The sequence below is a fragment of the Coloeus monedula genome, assembly GCF_965178545.1.
Source record: "Coloeus monedula genome assembly, chromosome: 3".
NCBI lineage: Eukaryota > Metazoa > Chordata > Aves > Passeriformes > Corvidae > Coloeus > Coloeus monedula.
In genome coordinates, this window is record NC_138783.1 from 91,408,804 (window position 1) to 91,434,929 (window position 26,126).

Genomic DNA, 26,126 nt, shown 5'->3' on the forward strand with positions numbered 1-26,126 from the left:
GCTCAAACATAGCTTCTGTTTGCACTGTCCTAACTAACCCTGACATACCTGTGAACCTTCTTCTTGAGGGCAAGAAAAAAATGTGGCTTTTCTACCCACTGGACCAGGACATGAAATTAGTCATAGTGTTAACTTGTGTCAGTCTATAGGAGAAGATTCCATTTCAGGTAGAATGTTGATAAGGGTCTTTTCCTATTTGTCATTGTGGGAGAAATATATTAGTCCTATATGGGGAGGGGGAGGGAGTGAGGATTGAAATCCCAGCCTGGTAAAAAGAGACTGAGATCTGTGTAACAATTCTATGTATTTTGATATTTAAAATGACACCAAGTAAATCTTTCACATAAAGAATCACTAGTAGATTTACAAGCTTGTTGGAGCAATTCTCTTACATTCCTCTATGTTTAAGTTTCCATAATCTCAAATATTACTTGCATGGTTCAGTTTTAAGCATGGCTTCAAAACGTCATAGGTGTTCCTTTGTCTGTTTAGTTTTTTTTTTTCCTGTCATTGCTAAGTTCTTGGGTTGTTGATAGTTTATTGAACATAACCTTTTCTTTCCTGGGCTTTCTTCTCATGAAGTTGTACAGAAGATACAGTACTAGATATTCCACCAATGTCTGCCTTTATTCTGCCATATGGTTAGTTAATGTTCCTCACCTTTCTGAGCAGACTTTCAGTACAGCCTTAACTGACTTGACTTTCGCTGAGTTTTTGTTCATTGCCTTCTTGGCTGGGCAATTTTTCAGTTTTTGCCCTTTCTCCTAAGGGCAATTTCGGGTAGAAAAATGTTCGTGTGTGCTTCTTCAGTAGGGCAGCTTCCATTGAAGACAGGACTCCTTTCCTAACAAAACCTAAACTGGAGGGAAGAAACAAAGTGGTTGAAAATACATGAGCTCAGTCTAAACTATATTAGTTTTAACATTTCAGCAAATACAATGTTGGTAAAATAAATCAGTTTTTTAGGACTGATAGCAGTGAAGGAATTGCTGGATTAAAAGGAGTTGGAGTTGTGTATTGGTCATGTAGGTGATACAAGAATTACCTTTTGAAGGTCTGGGTTGTGGAGTTCTGTTTGCTCTCATTTAATGTGGTGGTTTTGGTTTTTAAGGTTGGAAGTTGGATTGCCATAAAAGTAAAGCAAATACCCCTTGATACAGTAAGGTAAAAACCAGGGTCATGTGAAACAATATTGTATGGAGGTAAGATTTGCATTTCATGCACTTACAGTTCCTTGCAGAAGTATTTCAAAGCTTTTCACTGGTGCTTTTTAAAGTGTGGAATGTTGTTCTGTCAGGTAGGAGAAGACAACTCAGTATTTCAGTGCTAGGACTTCTGAGCTTTTTGAGAAGGAACTTTCAAGGAAGTTGTGCACTCTTAGCAGTAATGGATTTTCATGTCCTTGATGTGAAGGAATCTCATGTTGCCATTAAAATCTTTGGGAACTGTGGTATGTTTTGTTTTGCAGTCTGTAAGCAGTACACTAAAGAAATTTCATGCTTTCAGTCCACGTCAAGTTTTTATGGTACTCTCAGATGCTTTGGGAGGCTGTGTCATTGTGTTTTCCTTTCATTTTTCCCCCAGATCTAGTTATGTTGTCGGCTTATAATCTTTTATTTAGCACATGGCTGTGTTGTGGAAGCATTTCAAAACTATTACTTCTAGAGCCCCCCTTCTGGGATACAAATGTGTCCTAATTCACATACTAGGAAACCTTAGCTCTGCAGATGTCACAGGAAGAGCCATATTGTCCTTGATGGAGCCAGTCTAATGATGTAATCATAAGAAAATAATTTTAAGAACTTTAATGTATTTCCCCACATTAAAAACAAACAAACAAAATTAAACAAAACAAGCAAACAACCCCAAAACACAAAATAAAATTCACCCCCCCCCCCAAAAAAAGAACAAACCTAAAACTAAAAAAATAAAAACCCAACACAACTAAATTCTACACACATGTGTACAGCTTTAAATGGACAGATGTTGAGCTGCAATTACATTATGCATTTTGACTCTAAATCGTGCCCCACTTGGGAAGGAAAGCTTCTGCCACTAAACATTTAGTAAAACCTGGACTGCTTTACTGAAAGGGGTTGTGTGAGCATGGTACTCCAGAAACTTGGCTTCTCTATACCTGAATATTTCTGCCAAAATTGCAAGGGTGGTCTGCTTGTGAAATGACATCATTTCTCAGGCATAGTGACAGTTTTACACATCTACACTAATGGGAATTTAAGAAATTGAGTAGGTTTGAGCACCCTGTCCGGGTGAGTTTCAGAGGATTACAGTTGATGTTGTTGGCCCTGGTAAATATTCTCTTCCTGTGCTTCTGTCCTCGCCCAACACCGTGGGTAAAGACTTGATGACTTTTACAATAGGGATCAATTCAAATTCTTTTTTTTCTTCAGAGGTATGGGAAGAGTTTAATAGTTTTCCACCAGTCACTCCTCAAATATTTTTCCTAATGTGGGCTTTTTCATTATTAATATGCTGTAATATTTGTCATTTTAACTGGCCTGTATTGTGAAAATAACCTTTTTTAGAAGGGGAGCCTATGTAGTGGCCACGTCAGCAAACTGCATTGATGATGTCCTATTTCTTCATATTCTCCATGTCCCCAGGAATAGTAAGAATTGACCATTTTACAATTGCTGAGATAAAATAAACCAACCTAATTTGGAGAGATAGATTATATTGACAACACCAGCCTCCAGAACATGTTTGATTGCAGTCCCCTGTGGCTACATCAGCTTATCGACCTGTAGGCTCTCTGTCCATTTTATGTCAGTCAGAAAGCAGGGCAGTTTATTGGAGACTGAGGTCCAAAGCTCAGGCTCTTCTGTCATTGTCAGATGGGATTATTATTTTAGGGGGGAAAAATGGTTGAATGGTTACTGACTTATTTCTTGTAAAACTATCAGTTCCACTGCATAAGTCACAGCCTGTTTGAATTGTAAGGATTGTGCTTTTCAGTTTTCAAAGCATCATAGCTCCTTTTTAAGTTTGTCTTGGGGACCTCAGCCATGCAAATGCACATTTGAATAATGTTCTAATTGTTGTATGTTCTTTCTGGTTTTTGAGTGGAAAATGAGAGCTTAAACCTGTTCAACTCAGCTTCAGGTTTTCAAAAATCATGTCCTTCCTTGGCCATGAGGGGTAATACTGCTGGTCCTTCCTTAGCAACCATAGCTCTGGCCTATATGCTGTTCTTCTGGAAACAAAATTCAAGATAAGAGGAGGCTATTAATTTATAATAGGGTCCACTATTGTGTTTCATGATTATAGATTAAATAAGGAAAGCACTTATTTTTCCTGGAGTAGGTAAGCTGGGTTGTCTGGCATGCAGTTTTCACAGTTTGTACTGTAGCTAAAGGGGGAAGTGTGTGCGTGTGTATTTACAGACTGCAGAAGGAACCCTTTTGGAGTGTAGGTGATGTAACTTACATGCTGAACAGAATTTCTGAATGAGGTTTGGTTTTTTAATTACCTTTCTGTCACATAAACTATTAGGTATCAGAGAAGATAGGGTTGTGAATTTCCAAGACCTAGGCAACAAAGTCAAATGTTACAAAGATCACTGGACATGAATGGATTGAAGTACTTTTGCACCTCTTTCTACTAATCTGTAGTTTAAATAAAATCGACACCTTTTATTAAAAAAACCCCCAAAATCTGCTACATTGATTTTCAAATATGTTCTTACCTCCTACCCTCTCTGTCCTCCTCCACTTCCCTCTCCTAACCCTCATGGCAGCAATTAGAACACTTAAGGTGACTTCTCAGAATTTAGAAGGTAAAATCAATGTGCTTTGGTTGGCATTATAATATATTTGAATGTCATTGGTACTAGCGTTGGACTTACCCTTGCACACTATTGTGCTCCCTCACATTGTTCCTGGTAATTGCTGGGATGCGTAGGAAAATGTCGAGGCATGCAGCTGTCTTGGTGCAGCTGACAAATAGCTTTGAGAAAGATCATTGTTCTTACAGGTGAGTGAGAAAAACACAGCTCATTCAGTCTTAATGGAACTCTGGATATGTTTCAGGTAGGGAAGAAATGAAATCCAGTGGGTGCTCTTTTCCACCCCCCTGTCTAATGCCTGGTGCAGGACTGTGCTGAGCTGGGATCTTCCTGGGAACAAAGGAGGAGTGAAGACTCTTAAATGCAGTTTTGTGCTGCCTGCACAAAACGGTGAACAAAGACTTGCTAAAGACAGTACCCTCTTATTGATGGCAGATTTCCTTGCTGGGTTGCATTACTTCTTGAATTATTTCTTAACTTTCTACTAAAAAAAGATGGATAACTTTGTTTAAATGCAGAAGACTTATATGTGACATTAGTGTGAGGATGCGAAACTAGTGCAGAAGGAAAAAATATCTTTGAAATGCTGCTATTTTATTTTTTTACTTGGATCAGAACTTGTAATGCCACATGTGAGATACTTTTATAATGCTATATGCAAAACCTAAATGGATTTTATAAATTAGCTTTTGTTACTATATATCCAGATAATATTTTATATATATTCTGAGGAATTGTATGTAATACATTATGACCAGCATTTACTATCAAGGTATTGTAATATTTAAGTGGCAAAAAAGCAAGAAAGGTCGATATGACTTCCCTTATTTTTAAAAGAGGGTTTTCCCTGTATGGCATTCTAATTTTTCCCTAGCCTTTTTCTTGCTTATTTTAGAAGAATTCAAAGAAAAAAATAAGTAAGAATTATATGACATAATTTACTGAGGATAATGTTTTAAAATTTTGTTGCAGAAGGACTCCATGAAAGATGACAGAAGAAGTTATTGTTATTGCAAAGTGGGATTACACTGCACAGCAGGACCAAGAACTTGACATCAAGAAAAATGAGCGTCTTTGGCTATTAGATGATTCTAAGACGTGGTGGAGGGTAAGAAACGCGGCCAACAAAACGGGATATGTGCCATCAAATTATGTGGAGCGAAAAAACAGCTTGAAGAAAGGTTCTCTGGTTAAAAATCTAAAAGACACATTGGGTAAGTCCTTCTGTATTTTGGAGTACATTTAGTTGACTTGATGAGTTTCAGGTTGGGAATGTAACATAGATACAATTTTTTTTTAACATGCATGTTTGGATTGTCTTTATGCTTAGTTTGAGGTGACATGGTGGGTGGATGATTGAGGGAGGGAGAGACAGAGGGTGTGCGTGGAGAATCACATGTAAAAATCTGTAACATGTTTTCTTGCATCACGTCCAGCAGAAAAAGATGTTACTATTGTTCCAGTTTGTCAGAGGTTGTGTATTTTCAGTGGCTGAAGAACTGTTATTTTCACACACATATCAACTGCTGAATCCTCTCCTTTCATGCCAACCCTCTCACTTGAAAGATGAAGGATGTAAACAGGATTGTTCAGCATAGCTCTCATAGCCAAAGCTAAATCACTGTATGAATAGGCTTATACAGTGTGGCTGTGTACAGAGCCAGAGGTTAAGTTTCTGTGGTCCAGCATGTTCTGTCAACTTCCAGGTCCTTGAATATGTATTCTATTTTATACTTGCACATAAAGTCTTCACAACAGTCTGTCATACATATAAAATAATCTAGCTTTGAAAATTTTTATGTGTATTTTAAAGAAATCTATTTGAAAGTCAAGTGAAATGGGTTTTTTTCCTCTTTGATTTTTAAGGACTGATTAAAAAGGGCTTTGCATATGGCTAGAGAAGTTTATAAACATAGTGATAAGTTGTTGTTTTATGCCAGGAAAACCTACTAGTGGTGTTTTAGGATGTTATTAATAAAACAGAAACAAGCACATTAGAAGTGTTCTGAGGGGTTTTCTTTTGCTTCTGTTTTATGAAGTCTTACATAGGGAAAACTTCTGTTGCGGACTGCTGTACAAAATGACTCTTCAACAGAAAAATTAGGATTTGGGATTGGACTTAATAGAAAGCTAAAAGGTTCACTTAAAAATAACACAGCAATAGCTTATGTAGGATTATCTTGTGCCAGTGTTGTTTCTAACAAGTTTGGTTTCTTAGTCACTGTTTCATTACCAGGTCTTCCACTGCTAAGTTGTCATAAAGTACATGGAAATTGAGGACTACAGGATGGGTAGCAGGCAAACAAGGTTATCATAAAATTTACCATGGTAATATTTAGTACCATAGTCCTTTCTACAGATACTCTTTGAATATACTGATTACAGTTCCAGGAGATGTGGTTATGCCTTTTTAATTATTTGTGTGGTTAAAATCAAAGTCCAAGTTGTGACTTTAAGCTCCTTTTATATAGATTTATGTTGTTTAAAACATAAATTTAATGTATGTATTTAGTCTGAAAGGTACCTTAGGAAAGGATTGCAGTTCTGTTGTAGTAATATTTCAAGTCTTTGTGTAAAATGTGGGAAATATCTGCTTCATGTAAACACATTTTTATGTCCAACAGAAATCTATTTAAGTGAAGGAATAGAGGTGTGTCCTGGCATATGTATGTGTTTATCTTTTCAGTCTTAACCTTAAGCTGCATGGTGCAGGGTGCTTCCCTTCACTCTGATGGTGAATGCTGAAAAGGCATGAGAAAAAAGCTTGGTGGTTTCATGGCTGAGCCATCCCTAGTGTCACATCTTCTAAGCCTCAGCCCTTTGCACATACCTACATGGGTTTTCAAGTTCTGAAGCACTGTTACGATAATTTACTCATTCCCTGTTCCCTTTCCAATGGTTTTCTTGGTGTGTTTGTTCAGCCAAGGCCGAAAGTGCCTTATGATGGAGTCTGGCTTTTCGTGTGCTGTGACCACACTTACCTGGTGAGCATCCAGAGTGTAAAGCGCCTCTCATGCTCTTTTAAGCTCATACATCCTGTGACAGTGAGAAACTGCCTAAGGCATACCTGTTACAGCGGGGATACTGTAACACGCATATATCAAACCAGGAGTCCCGTGGAAAGGAAATATCTATGGACTGATTCTTGACAGCTGTTTCAGAGATGTTTATTTCTCCAGCCGCATGGCCGGGGCTCTGCCCAGGAACTGTTCCAGTCACGGCACCCGAGGGTCCTTCTGCCCGCGCAGGGAACACAAACCAACCCATGGGAACGAGGCTGAGCAGGGGCAGGGAAACCCCGTGCCTGTGCCCTCAGGGCCCCTCTGCCAGGGCTGCACGGCCGGGGGGGAGACCCCAGCACATACCTAACTCACAAATTGATTCAGAATATTCTTAAAATCCACCCAAAAGAGCTGGCGCTTAAGAGTGTTCTTTTTTAATAGTTTAGGTGCTGTGAACTCCTTACCTTAATGAAACGTGTGCTGTGCACCACGTATCTGTACTATTTTTTTTACCTTGCTTGAATCAGAGTCCTCAACTAAACTATAGTCTTTAAGCCTTTCCTGTCTTGCTGTACAGTAATTTCCCATTCAGAACAAGTAGAGTATGTGTCCTTCCTTAGAGGAGCCATTGTTCTGAGAGGCCTTCAAAAATGTACTCCTTCCTTTTAAACAAAGGCTTGCAAATTACAAGACTGATGCTTCATCTAGTGAAACAGCTTTTGAAAGTTTTGCTTCACCCAGTGAAGCAAGTTCTTAAGTTCTCTCTATACAAATATGTCTAATGCATCATCACTCCTGCCTCTCCAAGGATCACAAGAAAATTCTCATTAAAATACCTCCTAAACCAGCACAGTTGGGAATGATGGTCATGAGTATTAGTCCTTAAACCAAATCTGTTTCCAACCTTGATCTTGAAATATCAGGTACTGAACTCAAAAAAAAAAAAAAAATCCAACAGTGTCACTTAGTAGTCTGTTAATAATTAATTATGAGTCTTGTGAAGTCTCAGGAGAGAAACAGCAGACTCATAGCTACTTCCAGTGATGTACCTGGACCCGCCTTTCATACTTGTGTTGCTCAAGCAAATGGTTGTTCCCATGGAGATGCACTTTTCCCTGCCTCTTCTTTAATAGATTACATTTCCTTGTGTTAAAAAATAAATTCATCTGAAAGCATTTTTGTCATGCAAGTGATGTCATATGTTGTCTATGTGATTACCTGTAGCTATCTGCCACTCTTGTGCTTATCCACAGTAATTACCAGTGCTTGATTTATACTTTTATATTCAATAAATATGAAAAGTGACAGCCATAGTTCAAATTGTGGCAGGCCCATAGAAGCTATAACTATTTAATTAGTAGTTCCCCTCGTTTGCTGTTGAAGATGCATCATCTGAATAGTTGTTCATCTTTGGCAGTCTGTGTTCTAATGAAATTTTATCCCACTATGTTGATGTCTTGTACACAAAAGCCAAAGTACACCACGAAAGTTTACTACCTTTTTGAAGTTGCCTTTATCTGGAAAACTTATAATCTCATCAGAGAATGAAGTCATGCCTGTTTGATACTAAAAACTAATTTTCCCAGAACTGTTGACTGTCATTAATTATATCTCACCCCTTGAATATTTTATTAATAGAGTCCTATCAGCTTTATTGGTTTTTGGCTTGGGGTTGCTGGAAGGTTAATGGACATGTGGGTACCTAGAATAGGCAGCTCGATGTTTTAAAATATCAGCCCATTTTTAGCAGTGTCTTAACTCTTCTTGAATTTCTATTTTGTTTCAGTATTTTTTTTAAAAGAATATCAAATAAAATGTGTTCAGAGACAGCTCTCCTAAATGCGTTGGGTGCTTATTAAAATGCTGATTAACACTTGTTTAGCATATGTTCATTAAAGCAGTTCCTTGTGAACTGAAAAACAGCTCACCCAAAATCTCAAATGACCCCCAGAAATTTCTGAAGAGATATTTTTGAATCATCCTATGCCTTTTTACAAAACAATAGCCTTTTCTACACGGTTCACTTTGTCTTTGCCTTTTTAAGGGCTTGCTCTATTCTACTGAATCTTCTTTTAGTCCGGACATTAGGGAATTTTCTGTAACTTTTAACTTTCCTTAAATTACTTGGAGAAACTTTGAGTCTTGTAATTCTTTTATTGATGGATGTCTGGTTTTGTCATTTTTCTGTTTGATATATACTACTTGTGTCTTCTTAAATCTCTTTCTTGAGTGAAGTCTAATGAATACTCAGCAACAATGGCCTAGTTTTAATTATGGAAATATCGTGTATAGGCCACCTATTGAGTATTTTAAATGATTCATCTTCTCATTCCCCTTTTTTGTCTTAGCTGAGTGATACTGCAAGTAAAAACGGTAATTTGGCCATTTCAAATTGCTGTCTTCTGTTTGCTCATATTGAATGAAATCTGGTAATTATTACTATTCTTAAGGCAAAAGCCAACTTCCACGCCTGTGATTAAAATTTCATCTTCATTATAATGAAGTTTAAAATAGTTTCCTTTTGCATTACTTCTTTTGCAGGGAGGGTAATTTTTATACATTTTGAATAAGTCTTACTAAGCAAGAGACCTCCAGCATGCATCTTTTAAACTGTAATTTTCTGTAATATTATTCTTCCCATGTGCTGGGGGGTGGAAAGGAATTCCCATATCCATTTGGTTGGAGTGGGTGTTTGCCAGCACCACCCCCAGAGCTGCCTCTGAGTGTAACTCCACGGGTTTCCCCTTCTGCAGCAAAGATGATCTATGCCTGCTGGCTTGTCTCTGTCATGCCAAACAGAAACCTTATCTAAAGGAAGCCAAAATAATTGAGAAGTCAGTTGTTTGTGTACTCAAAATAAAACTTCTACATTTTTTCCATCCCTTTGCAAGTCATTTTCCTGGCAGCAGCACAACTCCCCAGGCAGCAGCGTGCCATGAGTGACTGAAGCGTGTGATCCAGCAGCAGGATGCCATTTTCATGGGAATCCATGATTTTCTGAATGTTACTGGTTTTGCTTCACAACCAGCACTGCATATAGGCTTTTCTTACAGGTTTCTGGTCTTGTTCCCTTTAGTGAACAACTACATAAGAAACCTTGAGGACATTTCTACTCTGTTCTTGGTGTGGGTTTTTGAACAGATGTCCTGCAAAAGAAAAAGGTTTAATAAAAGGTGTATGGAAAGAGAGATTGGACAGCAAGAATACAGGAGAGGTGTTTGCAAATCTGTAGGAACAATAGAAATGGATGAGTTTTGGTGGTGACGGCAAGTAACAGTAACCTTGATAACATTTTACAGAGATGTTTGAGTTGCATGAGAGACTCTTTAAATGGCTCCTTTATTAAGCTTCTGGAAGTCTGCAAAACTTTTCAGTAACTTTTTAGTTTTAATTCACTCAGTGTGCCAGATTTGGAAAGTAAGAATTGCTAAGCGAGGTGTAGTATAGAGAAGCCAGTCCTTGCTTGCATCAGTGTTCCTAGCACATTATTTCAGAAATATAAGGAGTGTTCAGGAGTATTTCCTGTGTTTGTCAACCCTGGGGTGTGTGTCTGCGTGGGTCAATCTGTAGATCTGTGCAGCACTCCCTGAATGCCATATATACTGGCACTTCCAGAAATTAACAGTTTTATATCTCCCCCCTCTCCCCAGTTATTTTAATGAAAATGCTGGGGTTTTTTTCAAATTTATAACTTCATATTTTCCCATTTTAGAGGTACTTAGTACCACTTTCTCGGTGCTCTTTTGGAAATTGATCAGGAAGTTAGCTCTTTTTTCTTTGCAGTGTCACTGCCTAGTAAGAGGCAGAAATGAGGAATTGGTCATTCTTTAATGCAATGTTTTCTTAACTGTTCCTCTTTACTGTTGATTAAGAGACTTGGTATACTTCCTTTTTACATAGCAATATTTCAACTTGGATTTAAACCATTACCACCATAGTTCTGTATAACATGGTTATGAAATCTCATTCTCCAATTAAATTATCAACCTTTAAGTTCTGGTGTGTGTGTCATTGGCCTTTATTTTATTTTTTTGCTTGTTTGCTTTGGTTTTGAGAATTTTTTTCTTTTTAAAAATATCTTAGTGATCTGATTTTGGTAGTTCTGATGTGGTACATGTGGTAGATTTAATTGTATAAGGTGCTATTTTGACATTAATCAGATTGCATCTAAATCTTGTTTTAAATATTGAAATGTGATTACTAAAGTCTTTCACTGGTAAAAGTTACTTATGTGACTCCAATGTTGTGAGTTCTAGCTGGATATTTTCCAGTTCTTCCACACTAGTTTTTAAAAGTGTAATAATAAGTAGTATGCACAGTATTTTTGGCACAGTCAGAGCACTAAATTGAGTCTTCTGTATTCTCTGCCTGATGATTTTGTTTGTTTATCAGTGACCTGCTTGAACCTCATGAGCTTCAAGATCACAGAAAGCACATTAAATTCGTAATATGACCAAGTAACAGTTTGAGAATATTTCTGTTAGTTCTCACTTAGTTATTTCCAATTCTGGTCTTCTCTGGACATCATAAGGGTGTAAAAATTGCTACAGAATGAAAGAATGGTGGAAATAAAAATAAATATGGTATCACTGTATAATAAGTACACTGTTGTATAGTACAGCCTCTTAAGCCTTATACAGCTCATGTTAATAAAACCAGGTCTACCGTGCAAGACAAACATAAGTTATTTTAATCTCTTTAGAACTTCAAGCTCTCAATGTTTTTTGCCTTCCTTGTCACAGACCTGTAAGAAATGGTAGTCTTTCCATTCAAAAACCAACATTTAATAAAGCTGATTTTAAAAAATAAATAACTTCCTGCAGTATATAGCTACTTTTCAAATTATTTATCACATATAAAAATTCCTAAGAAGGAATTATATGAAGTTTTTGTTTAGCCAAATACCTCTAGCTGAAATTAGAATAAAATCAATCCCCTCATAGGAATTCAGCAAAAATAAAAGTATTTTTTTCTGTGTCGCTTATTGTTGCTTTGAAGCTTTCTAGCTTGTCAGAAAATGTAGGCATGACAGTAGTGGCATGTCTGTTGTCTCTTGGAGGATGAGGGTAAGTTATCTCTATTTGCACTTTAAAGGAGTTGGCATACAGGAATTTAAGTTCAAATTTAGGGAGAGGAAGTAGTGGAAGTGTTTATATACAGCACAAATTCTTGCTCAGTTTCCTAGAATCCTAGAATAGCTCATTTCATGGTTGAAATTGTTCAACAAAAGCACTTTCTCTGCTGTGCTTTATGCTGCTTTGTAGTTGCATTGCTCAAAATAAGCATGTTTGTTAGTGAGACAGTGTGGCAACAGTGGTGACTCTTCACCAGGGATGAAATTGAGTAACATGGTTTTGTGGTAGTGAGAGAAGTGATGGGAACTCCTTTTAGGTGTGGTGTCTTTAGTTTCAGGGGGAAAAAAAAGCTGGAACAATTGCATTTCTTCCATATTCACAGTAATCATTGTGGTTACATAGATTGCTGAGAAAGGAGAAATGAGAGATGTTCACAATGATTTCAAATGAAGGGAAGAGATTTCTTCCATTCCCATCTAGAGCATGTGGCGTTAGGTGCTGGCAGTGCTGATGCCACTGGAGTGGTAGCAGATGATTTGTATAATAAGTAATTCAAATGCTTTGCTGCTTTCTAGAGATATATCTGCCTCATGATCATTAAAACCTGGACTTAAAGCAGCAGTTTCACTTTATTGATGATCTTCAAAAATATGGAGACATGCTTGATAGCAGTAGTTTTGCATGTGGACAATGACACGAACATACTGATAACAGGGTAGGGTTTGCTTTCTCACTATCAATGAGATATATAATGGCAAAAAGTATATTAATTTGAATTAGCATTACTATAACATGTTAAAATATTTATCTAGAATGCGAAACATAACTCGGAAATTTATGGTTTTGGACCTTTTGTACACCTGCAAATATTTAAATAATTTTAATATGCATATCAACTGTGTCCACTGAAAGTAACATTAAAGGAATCCGAGCCTCTACTTCATGGAATTAAAATTAGACTTTCTAAAAAATACTGTGTTGTAATTTCTGAAGAAACATCTGCTTGAGAAGGAAAAAATCTGAAGTTGCAGAGCAGACTAATGCAAAACAAACAAACAAAACCACAACAAAAAACCCCAATGAAAATTAAACACAAAATTTCATGCCTTTTAAAGAGCTGAAAGCAAAAAATTTTGGTGAATATTCTGGAGAACTCAAGGTACAGAATAATTCTTCTTTTCTTGCTTGATAAAAGTTTCTCTGCTGGATGTTGCACTAGGCCCTTTATCTGCTCCAAAGTGAAAAGCCAAAAGCAGCAGTGAATGCAGAACCTGAAGCTTCTTGCAGGGCTAGCTTGTAATGGTTTAGAAGTTTGCTTTTTTCTGTTTACAATTTCATGTATTGAAGTTTTAGCTTTATTGGGGTAGATTATTTATTGTGGTAGATTATTTGAAGGATGTGGTGCTCCAAGAATTTAAAACAAATATATAATGGAAACCATGATGTGTGCTACCTTTCAGCAGATTTTTCTACTGTGATGGCTGCAGTAAAATGTTGCAAGGCTGAAGGCGTAAAGAAATCCTCCTATTTTTGTCTATATTGAATGAATAAATTTATTCTTTGTATTGTGTTAGAAGTTTTATCTAATAGGTATACTTTTTCCCCCCCTTTCCCATGCAGAATGTGTGTGTGTGCTTGGAGGTACATTGACATTTACAGGTCGAAGAATGAGACTTTATTCATAATTATGTGTGAAAAGATAAAAGGATCACTTTAATTCAGTGTGGCTGTGTGTACTGATGTCTTTGGTATTATCTCCCTCAGTTGTCACCTTGGAGGATCCTTGGTTTTGTCCCTCTCTGAGCCAGTTATATTTCAACCTGTAATGTCTGGCCTTAGAGCAAGCCCAAAAATTAGCTCCCAAGGTAGTTTCACAGCTCACTATTAGAGTCACTCCATTGCCAGTAGCTCTTCCTATGCCCTGTTCCAGCTGTGGAGGCAGTCTTTTACTTTCTTAGCATTAAAAGTTTGTGTCTGAACCCTCAACTCTTTTGATGTTTCATTTTTTACATAGAATAAAATACTTTAGGCACTCTGCTAATTATGTCTCTTCTGAACCAGTGAAAATAGAGTATGTTTTTTTCCAAGTACTGTCTTGTCCTAGATTCATTGTATTGTGTTCCCTTCTGTCTTCCTTTCCCTCAGGTTCCTGGGAGAACTGAAGTTGGCTGAGGCAGCAGAACTGGGGCCGCAGTGTGTGGGTCACTGCATTGCACCTATCTGCCTGGGTCAGGCTTTTTCCATAAGTACATATTTGTGGGGGTACATGTATTTGTGTGCTCTGCATACTGCCCTCCCCTTTGGCTTCATGTCCTAGCACATGAAGGTGGTAGCAGAGCGAAGATCCAGATGACAATAGCTGAGGTGTTGGAGGTATTGTGCACCTTGTTTGGTGTGTGGAGCTGGGTCAGCATTCTAAAGACCAAGCTAAGGTAACTGGCAAAAATCTGTGTATGTACTCTTGGGGACACCATTTTCCAAGGAATTCCAGTGACTCAAAGGACAAGAGATTCTTCAATACAGAGGTGACAGTGGCTGTGCTTTCTCCTACCTTAGAATCATCAGGGAATTATTTTCCTTCAGATGTGGCTATTTCCTTCAATATGAAACTTCTTTCCGTATTGCCAGATGGATCTCTCTCTCTCTCTTTTTTTTTTTTTTTTCTTTTTTTGGTGGCCTTGGGCTGTCTTGAGGTTTAATATTCCAGGATATTTTGAAGTATTAACTTGTTTCTTTTTCTCTGCGTGTTTCCACTTCAGTTCCATTGTTTTCTGTTTCTCAGGTGTTTGGAAGACCTGAACAATATGTGGCTACTGTGACACGTTCTCATACGACACAGAGTTTGTAAATTAGCAGTCACACCAAAAGAAATTGGACTTTGCCTTAGAGTGTGTAAGGGAAGGTTTCCTTCCATTTTCTGAGTCTCAAAAGTGTTTTGCTTTGTGGAGTCTGTCCATAAAGCAGGAATTGACATGCATTCAATGTATGCACACATAAAGGACAAAGCTGCTATGTTGGAGAGAATGCCCACCTCTGTTGCTTTAAGGGGAAACATATATGTTTTTTGAGAGTTGCTTCAGTGGGGAACGTGTTTACTGACAAGTCATTTTTGTGGTCTTAGCAAGTGCATTTGGACAGACACCTCTCTTAATGGCTGGGCAGCTCAGTCAGGTGGACATTTAGGGGTGCTCTTTCTAATGCATGACTATTTGTAGCTGTATTTTGGACTAGAAATTGATTTAGGACTTAGGCTGTAGACTGTCTAAATTGTATGCAATCATTGCCATCACTCCTGTTTGCATTTTACAAAATCCTTTGGGATTTTGTAAATTAAAGAAAATGGAAAGTGAAAGAGAAAAGAAAGGGAAAATGTATTTTGATGTAGTAAAAATGTCATTCTTCTTGTATATGGGCTCTACCAGTTTACTAATCAACCTCTAAGATATTTTTTTAATTGTTCATTGAGGAAAATGTTCTCCAGGACTAGAGGTACACTTATTACTTTATTATTACTCTATAGTTATTGAGTTTAAATCTACAAAAGGAAAAGTTTCGTTTTCTGTGTGAGTTATGGGGTTTTGTGTTTTGGCTGTGAGGACTAAACCTCAGAGGAGATGGGCTGCTTTGTTAAGTGAGCCATTTCATCCTGTTACTTCCCCTTCGGAGATGGAGAGGCCTGGTTTTGTGTATGTAATTGCAAATAACCTGAGAGCCCTTGATTAATGGAGCTACATGCACTGAAATTCAGAGAGGAAGTTAGTACAGAAAAGATGGCATTTAGTTTGCTTCCCCTTCCTAAAAGGAGCTTACAAGAAAACTGCAGTATCTATGGCAGGCTTCTAAGGATTTTGAGGTTTCTAAACAAAAAAAAAGTAATAAAGATCTTGTATTTTCTTGTAACCCTTACTTAATGTTCAAAAACATTAGTATAGTATAACATGGGCATTCTGGTCTTATGGTAGAATTACTAAGGCTTTACATCATCCTTGGTATTGGTATGGGTCAACTGGAATAAAATGCAGTAAGCTCAAAGAGTAGATGACTGTTGTACTTTCAGGAGGTCTTGAGCTTTTTGATGCTGACATACTGCCCTTTAGTCAGTATTTGGATCATTGTCCTCTAATGCATTTCTTTCAGTTGAGGAGCTGTATAATTGTTGTTTTGTAGTTTCTCTGTTCAGGTTTGGGCTTAGTGATCTGAGCTTCAGTCCCTTTCTGTAACATCTATTACATCTTTGCTTTTCAGGTACAGAATTAAGAGCATACAAGAAGTGAAAAGACTAAGATAGAGCTAAAATGGAATGATTCCATCTTGGTTATTTGGAATGCTTTTAAATTGGAGGGTTGTCATCTTGCATTCAGGATAGTCTACTTTGTACTTGCTGGATTTTTTTTCCAATTTCTTTTTAATTGAGCAGGTTTGTGTTAGGAAGTCCAGTTTATATCCTGGGTTGCCCTGTGCACCTCTTTTACTTCATATACATGTGAGATAGCTAAGTATAGATCATCTTCCCAGCTAGTGCTGGAAGGGGAGAGGGAATGTAAGCTATGATATACTTTCTGAGGGACAGGAGTATATATTGAGGTAGACAGTTTGGAGCATCTCATGCATATTAGTGATTTATTTGTCAATATCCTCTGTTAGTCTTTGTGAAGGAGAGGCAAAATAGTATGTAGCTTTCCCTCCCTGCATCAAGGGAATGGAAAGCAATGGGAAGTCCTACAGAGCTACTGTGCCTTCTCTCCACACTTTATAAATAACCTTCTTAGAATTATAGGGCTGCCTTAGATTTAAGGTAGTTCTGGTTATATTCTCTCATCAGGACATCCTACAAAATCAAGATAGCATCATTTATAAGATTACAAATTAGGTGGAAATATTTTTATTGTATTTGAAAGCAGAGACTGCGTATTTAAAGCCAGCAAGCTTCAATTTAAATATGTAGAGAGAAATTGGAATGGTGGGCCTTGAGAAACCCCATTCATTTTATATACCTTCTATTTGAGACCAAGACAGCCATTTTCCTATTATATAGAGTGTTTAAAATCCCAAGACCACTTAAATTTGCCTAGCAAGTCTTCTACTTCATCTTGCCACTGGGGTAGGAACATACATGCGTCAGTTTATGGAAGCCTCCGGATCGCATGTTTGTCTCTGTCCACATACGTCCCTGTATTACATCTTTATAATTTTAACCTTTTGCTCTAAAATGCTCTGGGTATAGAAAACTCAGTATCTGATACTGGAATCTGAGTGTACCTTTCTTAATAACAGATAGGCATGTGTAGCACAGTGTAAATTACAAGAATTAATGCAGTAGTTGTTTTTAATATAGTTGTTGAGTCGATTTCTTTACAGAAGCCTCCAGACCGAATAGTGTTTGATGCATGGAAAACTTTGACACTACTTTTTCCTGTATTTGAAAAGCAGTGATAAAGCAGCCTGGTTGTCGAAATGTCAGAGTTTCACTTTGACATTTAGAGAAGAGTTTCCATTTTCTGATTTGTTCTAGTGTGGCTTTTTTGATATTGAGCTTCTTAGAGAAGATACAAAAAGTCATTAATTGAGCTGTAAAGCTTCATTTCTGGATCACAAATGCAGTTGAAGATTTCTGGAATTTATAGCAGTGTCCTTTAAAGAGTGCTGTTGATGGATATGTTGCTTCTAAAACACTGACTACCCCATATGGATCTTGGCCTTTGAACATTTTCTTGGAAACTGGACGTGTAGGTGCAGGGGGAGAAGAAGGAGTGGGAGGTTGCAGTCTGAAAATGTGCAGAAATGTTTGGTTTTTCTTTCTGTGTAACAGAAGAAACTTTAGTCTGCTGAATTCCTTAGTAATAAAGAAGCAAAGACAAGTTAATTTGAAATTATAGAAGTGATAATAAATAACAAAACTAAATGAATGTCTGTTTTGAATATTCCAGCTGTCAAGAAGTTGGTTTATCTCTGTACTGAGTGAATGAATGCCTTAATTTACACTGCATTATGGTGGGGTTTTTTCTGAAGAATTTCCCTGAAAAGTTAATTGCTTCTTTCTTAGTGCAATTTTTGGTTTCTTTTAAAACAGACACTGTACACTTTGCGCACTTATTAACTGTATGCATTAATATGCAATATAATTCATTGTCACAGTATTCAGAGATTAATAACTTATTTGTTAAACAAGAAAGGATCATTGTTTTTAACTACATCTATATGAAGTCAGATGGAATTGGGATTTTATTAGAATAAACAAGAAAAATGTTAATTGGCTAAAGTGTTAAATAAATATTACTTCTAAATAAAAGTGAGTTTTGGAATTTTCTTGTTTCTGCTGCATCTTACAAAAACACTTGATTAGTAAATTGAATGAAAATTTCTTGTTGCCTTATCTTTGAAAATTTTTAAAACAAGGAGAGGTGTTCTGTAAAATGTGATTTAATGTTTGGGGGTACTAAAACATATCTCAATTTCAGCTGAAATTTCTTAACTTTTTATATAACTGTCCGAAATCAGCAGAAATTATTTAAAAGAAATTTTTTTTTTGCTCTAGGTATTTTTATTGGGAGTTCTAGTTAATTTGACTTCCCCTCAAGTTTATAGCCTCAAACTTGTTATCTTGAACCTTTCAGCTCTTTAATGGAAGTTGTTTTAAAATATAATAATAAGGCACTCTGGAGTGCTTTGTTTCAGTTCGAATTGTAATGGGGTTACTTTTAAAGAACAAAACCCATTACTATAAAAAAACTGGTTAAAATTAAAATATTTCCATTAAAAATGTACTGTACTCATGTTCTTTGTGTGGCTTCTATGATTTTATGGAGTTCTTTGGGGTTTTTTTTATAGCCATAAAGCAAGTGGGACTGTTAAAAGCATTTTACTCTAGAGGGAGGGTACCTAAATTAAAATGCATTAAAATTTGTATGAAAATTTTTACAAGTAATAGCTTTGTTGTTTTGGGTTTTTTTGTTGTTAGTTTTTTTGTTGCTGTTGTTTTTTTAATTCAGAGGATAATAGTCAGTAATATTAAAAAAAAAAAAAAAAGAGTTACTGGATAATTCCTATTTCCAATAAAAGATCTTTTTTTTAATTTTTTTTTCCTATAAATAAATTTTCAAGTATTCTGTTAAGTTTTAAACCCATGCTTTGACAGCCTGTGTGAGAGTTGTGGGTGTACATGTGTCCTTTTCAGCTCTAGTATAATTTTCTGCGTTTTTGCTTGGTGATACAGCACAATTTAGTTTTTTAATTGAGAAAAAGCTTGTTGTATTTGTAAATAGATTATAAAAGAGAGTACCTCTTGGTATTTGATGCACTATTAATTCAAGATATCTCTTTGACTCTTATCTTGGTCAAGTTACTTTTTTTGCCAACTTACAGCTTTGTAGTAATATATAACAACTGATGGGAAACCAATTTCAAACATAAAGTGTTGAATACACGATAGAAAAATTAGTTCCGACTTGTTATGATAAAAAAATCTATTAAGATATGTAAATACAGAAATAGGTGAAAATGTACAAATAGTTGGCTTTCTAATTGCTGTGGGGAGAACTAACAGCTTTACTCAGCAGCATTCATTTTTATATTTCCAGCTGCATATTTAGACTTAAAACTGTCTTTTCCAACACTGATACAGGATATTTGAAGAACACCACTTAGTAGAACTCTAGTGCCTTAAAGAGAAAGTAGTTTTCAAGACTCAGTCGTATTGAGACACTTTTGTTGGTTTTGCAGTGTACTCTATAACTTAAAGGTCACTTTTGGAGGAGAGTGTCCATCCTTAATTGTTCTTGATATTTGAATAAGAAGTTATTGGAGGATTCTTAAGGAGTTGTATCTATTATATTTAGTGGTATGATCTTTTTCATTGAGTTCTGAGTTGAAGAATTCTGTTTTGGAAATTTACACTTAGGATTTCTCAAAGCAATAGTTTTCTTGTATTAGAACATTTTTCTGAAAGGGTTTTTGGCTTTTTTTTGTCCTGTGATTTTGATTTGATGTGCAGGTAAGCTGCAAAAAATATTTTTGCTCATTATTTATGTATTAAATGTATGTATTAAAATCAGAGAAGATTTTAGAAAAGGTAGATTGGGAGAATTCAGTTGACACTAATTTCACTTGCCAATAGTTTCTCAGAAACTGTCATTTGGCACTGAATAACGTTTTTTGTATACAGAAGATGGAAGAATGGAAAAGACACTAATATCAAATCAAAAGACAGTAATATCAAATCAACTTTAGAAAAAGTCAGGTATCAAATCAACTTAAAATTCCTTTAAAAAAGAAATGCAACTGCATTTAGTCTAAAGTTAAGCTACGTATGAGATTTTACAAATTTAGGGAGAAGTCTTGGGAAGGGGATGCTAGAGAATTTGACTGCATATACCTTTAACGTTTGGTTAATCTTAAGCAGAACGTAATAACCATATGGATAAGCCTGTGGAAATACTCTTTCATCTCTGGAGATTATCAAATGCAGTTAAAAGTCAAAATGTGGTCACTCATCAGTTTCAGACAAGGATACCAGCTTGCAGGAACATGGAAAGACTTGTCAAATAAAACTTCATGAAATTAGGAAGTTGTCTGTTTTGTAAATAGGCTTTTTCTAGTAGTGTGGAGTATTAAACCATAATTAGCAAATGGAATACAAACTTTTACCAGTGGCAAAAAAGTCCCTTTCTATGCAAGTGTTAAACTTGTTTATGCTAGGAACCAATTTTTGTAGAGCTTGTAGCTCTGCAGCCTTGTTTCAGTGCCATCACTGAAGGCAGGAGAGAGAGAGAGAAATCCTTTTAGTTTTAGCAGGAGAAGGCTGGGCAGTTGGGGCATCTGTGCTGTCTGACAGGCAGCCAGACTTTGGTCCAGGAGTGTGGCCAGCATGGCAGGAGACACATGTAGGGGTAGGGGAACTGGCACTGTCTCAGCATCGGGCCAAAGGAGACTGACCAGAAGGAAATTCCACCACTTCAAGCTTTGGGGTCTGGGGGAGCTCAAGACATTTCCTACACAAGTCTAAGGAGGAGGAGGTGGGAAGGCTGGAAGTGCTGTGGGGAGAGGGAATTGGAGGTGCAAGCTCAAGGACCTTGTCGGTACAATGGAAAGGCTGTCTCAGGGACAAGCTGGTCGTGAAGGGGTGCTTGCACAATGGAAACTTAAGTGACAGGAAGCAAATTCATAGGAAACTGGTCTTCAGCCTGCTGCTCAAAAAACAAGCTATTCTTTAGAGCTGCAGCTGAGCTAGGAAAGGAAGACAGCACAAAGTGATGTGACAGGCACGTTTCTGAGTTTCCCTAGGACTAACTGTGGGACCAGAGGATTACTTTCACTGCAGAGAGGAGGATTTGCAGTGGGTCCCTTCTCTGGAAATGATGTTAACCAGTTGATTCTCTTTCTTTGTCTCAGTAGTATTTCCTAAAAATTATACCTGCTCACATCACTTGGCAATGTATTTATAAGAGTGAAAATGAACTAATTTACTGTAGGTTACTTGTAAATTGTGAATAGTGTTACTTCCTACAAATTGCAGTAACAAAACAGGCTTTCTGCTGCTTTGCAATATTTCTTTTCCTTCCACACTTTTCCTCTCACTTGAAAGCTAATCTCTTGCTTTAGATTACTCCTTACAACTGTTTTACAAAGGATTATGGCTTCAGGTGAACTGTAACCAACGAGTCAGAATAGGAGGAACACAGTTGTATTTCATTAGTAGATAGGTTTTCATTAGAACAAAGACAATAAAAAATGCCAAAACTATCACTGCGATGGCAAGTATATTCAACTTTTCTACATGTGACTCCTGAAGTGCTTGAATGGTTTTTTTTCCATTAAATCCTTTATATGGATTTCATTCCATTTGGACATAAGAATAGCGATCCCCTTACGAACAGTAGTAAGTGAACATTTCTGTTAGTAGTAAGTAATGGTAGTGTTTACTCTTCTAGAGATGACTCATGTAGATTGTACTTTTTTTAATGGAGTTGTGGTTTTTGTTATAGATTGTATATACAAAGTTTATAATTGTCCTAACTTTATTCTTGCTTAGCTATGACAAGCCATCCTACTAAACTGTATTTTTAGACTTGTTTCCTAAGGAAATGAAGCTTGCACTAGTCATGCTGTCACAGTCAGCTGTCATAGTCCGTCCATCTGTCCATCCTTGATAACTCAGCCAATTTTAGTCAAACTTGACAGACTGGCAGAGATAAACTAACTAAGTTTTCTCCAAGTCTGTGCCTGGGAGAGTCATTGCTAGTGTCCCTCACTGGAGGAGAAGCCAGAGCAACCCTATCTCTTAGCTCAGTCCAGGCAGGGCTGAAAGGCAGTGGGGCACCAGGCATTGTGCTTGGCTGGCCAGCCCAACAAAGGTAGGGAGGATGGCAGCACCAGGGGAGATGAGTATGCTTTGAAGGCATTTTGGAGATGGGAGCTAGAGATATGAGAAGGACCTGGGGATGTGAAAGCTGTCATACAGTAGGGGGACTTTTTGTGAATGCTGCAGGAGATGGGGGAGGCAGAGGAGGAATAGCTCAGCAGGAGGTATAAGGAGAAAAACAGGAACAGATTTTCTGCATTCTGCTCTTGGAACAACTTGTTTCCTCTTCAGTCATGGACGCAGTTATGAATGTTGCAACCTCACATAAAAAATGATTGTTAGATAATGTGCGTGCCCTTCACTGTGCCTGACTGCAGGTGGGTCTCTGTATAGTTTGTTCCTTTGGTCAAACCAACTGGAAAGTCTTTGGTGCACATTGCTGCTGTTGCAAAAGGTTAATCATTACCACGCTGTCAGCCTTAAAAAGTTTTTCACATGAAATGTTAAGCTTAAACTAAAGAACTCCAGTTGTCTTTATTGATAAAAACTTTATGTTTCTTTTTTTTCTTAAATTTTCCCGCATTTGTAATGATTTGTGTTTAATGGGGAGGATAGGAAGCAACATTTGAAATGTCAGATGCACCATTGGAAGGTTTTTGAAAAAAGAGGGAATTTATGAAACTCCAAATGAAGGAAAGTGCTTGAATGATAACTTTTCCCTAAATATTTAGATACCTTTATCAGATTTCAGTGGGGTTTTTTGAGAAATTTTGGGGTTTTACCTGTTTGTCAACAATTTTTTCTCTAGATAATTCAGTTTATGGCATTTTCTTCGCACATTACATCCCCGTTTCTCACCGTTATCTCTGTGCTCTGAGTTTCAACTAGTTAGGCCAGCTATTTCATCATCTACTGCTTTTTTTATTAGTTCTTCCGCTGTAATTCCAAGAAGTGTACTGTGTATCTTCATAGTGTGCAGAAAGAAGCCTAAATTTTTAACCTGGAAGGTTCAATCTCAGTTGAGGGCTTTATGTAGAGTGAATCTACTGAAATACAGTTGCTTGCTTTCCATGAAGTTACAACAAGTAATTTCCCCCCTTTCTTAACAGAATGACCCTTAAGCTGTGTTTATTTATATCATTGTAATTTAATGCTCATTAGTTCCGAGACATCCTTGTCTTTCTGGTTAAAAATGATCTCTAAACTGATGAAAATTTCCAGTCTTGGCAGAGATCAGACCCTGACCAGCTTCTGATTAGTGCTTGCTTGGACACTCTTTTCCTGTGATTGTCTCCCCTAGTACAATAAGCTGCCCTCCCTCATTTTGCCTGAAAGTGCAGCCACAGGCTCTCGGCTGAAATGATGTAGTTAGGATTACATTAAGATGTAGCAGGTTCCAGCAGGAAACAAGGCACTGCTGGGGAAGGTCAGGAAACACTTTAGGATCATCAGAATTTTCTGCCATGTTCTGAGACCATAAGGCCATGTATTAATTAATGTATTTAACCCTTCTAGACAGTGATCCCTGCATGGTTATGTGTGCACTGTTAGTCTGTGCTGTACAGATGACTATGTGAAATAAGCATGAAGTTTTGTGCTGAAAAAACAGCTTTGCTGAAGATCCCCATTGTAGATGCAAGTACCTATACTTATGTTAAATATATTAAAACACACTCCAGCAGTGGAGTGGCTGGATTGAGTAGGCCCGAATCGTTTAAAACGGAATAGCATACATCTCCTTATTTGAAATTATTAGAAGAAACAAAAAAAAGTACTTTTATTTATTTTCCTTCCATTAAGTATTCCATAATCAGCATGTGTGCTCTGTTGTCTCAACTAAATCTCTCATCTGCCAGCCAGGCTCTAGGAGTAGGGAGAAAAGTACAAATGCTCCTCTTTCTGTGGTGGTTTTACTTTCTGTCCCTTGCATGACATCTTGGGTATTGTTGGGTTGTGCTATGCTGAGACGTCATCTTTTGTTTTCAGAACTTTTAATGTCACAAGAGAGGGCTACTTGTTCACATCATTATTTTGTTTATATATGAGCTTAAGCAGGGGTTGCTGCAAAAGTTGGAAAAGTGCACCACGTGTGTTATGCAGTTTTTCTGTATGTAAACAGACATTAGTATGGTTCCTCTAATTAAGAAAAAAAAAGCGATGTGTTCAATGTTATTGTTGTTTCTTCTGTATGTTGTATTTCACACTATAATTAAAGCCATGACAGGACATCAGAATTTACAGATTACAGGGAAACATATGCAAATGCTCTTCCTCATCATCAGGTTTCTGCTGTTACAGTATGTGATGAAATGTAGGTGAAAGAATTGTGGATTTTGGATGGGGGGGTTGCAGTTGGAAGGAATTGCAGCTGTACCTGCCTGGGTACTGCCAGAGCAAAGAGAGCAAAACAATCTGCAGAGAAGCTATTGCTTTTATTTACTCATTAATTTTTGTAGATTTTCTTTCACTTTTTGTTTGAGCCAAATTGAAGTCATCTCTAAAATTAAAAGGCATGGTGATTTGGCTGGAATTTAAAGATACATAACAGCAAGCTCAGAAATGTTTCAGTGATTAGCTGTTCTCCTAGTGAGAAATCACTGTGTTTAAGTGTGTTTAAACTCTGGTACTTCTGAGAAGAGAATAGAAGTCATCCTAACGCAAATTGCTCCTTACCTAATGGTGCATCAGCTGGATGTTAACAAGAATCTCTTAAAGGTGTTGCTATTTCCTGACTATGTAGTGTTACAGGAGAGATCTTCATTTAGCAGTGTTGTTGAAGTGAGGGTACAGTATGTCACCAAATCCAGTGTTTGCAGTCTGGGGACGTGCATTCCAAGTGACCACTTTACATTTCTGTCTTTAACAGGCTTGGGAAAAACCAAGAGAAAGACGAGTGCGAGAGACGCCTCCCCCACTCCCAGCACAGACGCTGAATACCCTTCCAACGGCAGCAGCGCCGACCGGATTTATGATCTTAACATTCCCGCCTACGTGAAATTTGCCTATCTCGCCGAGAGGGAGGATGAGCTGTCCCTCGTTAAAGGGTCCCGAGTGATTGTCATGGAGAAGTGCAGCGACGGCTGGTGGAGAGGTAGCTACAATGGACAGATCGGCTGGTTCCCTTCGAACTATGTGGTAGAGGAGGTTGAGGAGGCAACTGCAGATTCACCCAGCTTTCTCAGCCTAAGGAAAGGCGCTTCCATGAGTAACGGCCAGGGCACCAAAGTACTCCACATTGTTCAGACACTGTACCCATTCAGCTCGGTCACAGAAGAAGAGCTCAATTTTGAAAAAGGGGAAACGATGGAAGTCATTGAAAAGCCAGAAAATGACCCAGAATGGTGGAAATGTAAAAATTCCAGAGGTCAAATCGGTCTTGTTCCTAAAAACTATGTAGTAATCATTAGTGATGGTCCTACCATGAACACTTCCCATCCGCCTCAGATAAGCTACACGGGACCATCTTCTACCGGACGGTTTGCTGGAAGAGAGTGGTATTATGGGAACGTTACCCGGCACCAAGCGGAATGTGCCCTGAACGAAAGGGGAGTGGAAGGAGATTTCCTTGTTAGAGATAGTGAATCTTCGGTAAGTGGTGCTCAGCCCACAGGTTTGTAACCCCCCATGCATGGGTTAGCAAGCACAGCACTTAACAGGGTCCCTGTCTTTTCACCCATAAAGAAGCGAGCAGGGCGTCAGCGTTACCAGCCAATACCCTCCCTGCTCGTGCAAATTGATCCGTTAGTGAAATGCAGTGACATTTACACTGAAATTTAACAGCTGTGATCTGTATTATCCAGGGTTTTTTAACTAATGGACAAGCAGGTAAATATTTCAGGTTTCCATTTGGCTTTTCATGTGTTTCTTATGCAATCCTCAAATTTAAAGCACTAGAAGATAAAATAATTCTAGTTGATTGAATATTTGGTCATTGATTTGATCTTAAA

At 37.5% G+C, this 26,126-nt stretch overlaps 1 protein-coding gene across 3 annotated transcripts in view; it reads left to right on the forward strand.

Moving 5' to 3' along the window:
* The window catches only part of NCK2 (NCK adaptor protein 2), an 86,177-nt gene that overhangs the window by 49,767 nt on the left and 10,284 nt on the right, over window positions 1–26,126 (forward strand). For all 3 annotated transcript variants that reach the window (XM_082278174.1, XM_082278173.1, XM_082278175.1), the window contains 2 exons: window positions 4,778–5,019; window positions 25,046–25,767. In XM_082278174.1, the coding sequence (XP_082134300.1) occupies window positions 4,794–5,019; window positions 25,046–25,767 (948 nt within the window). In that variant the 5' untranslated portion in view covers window positions 4,778–4,793. The remainder of the gene's footprint in view (window positions 1–4,777; window positions 5,020–25,045; window positions 25,768–26,126) is intronic.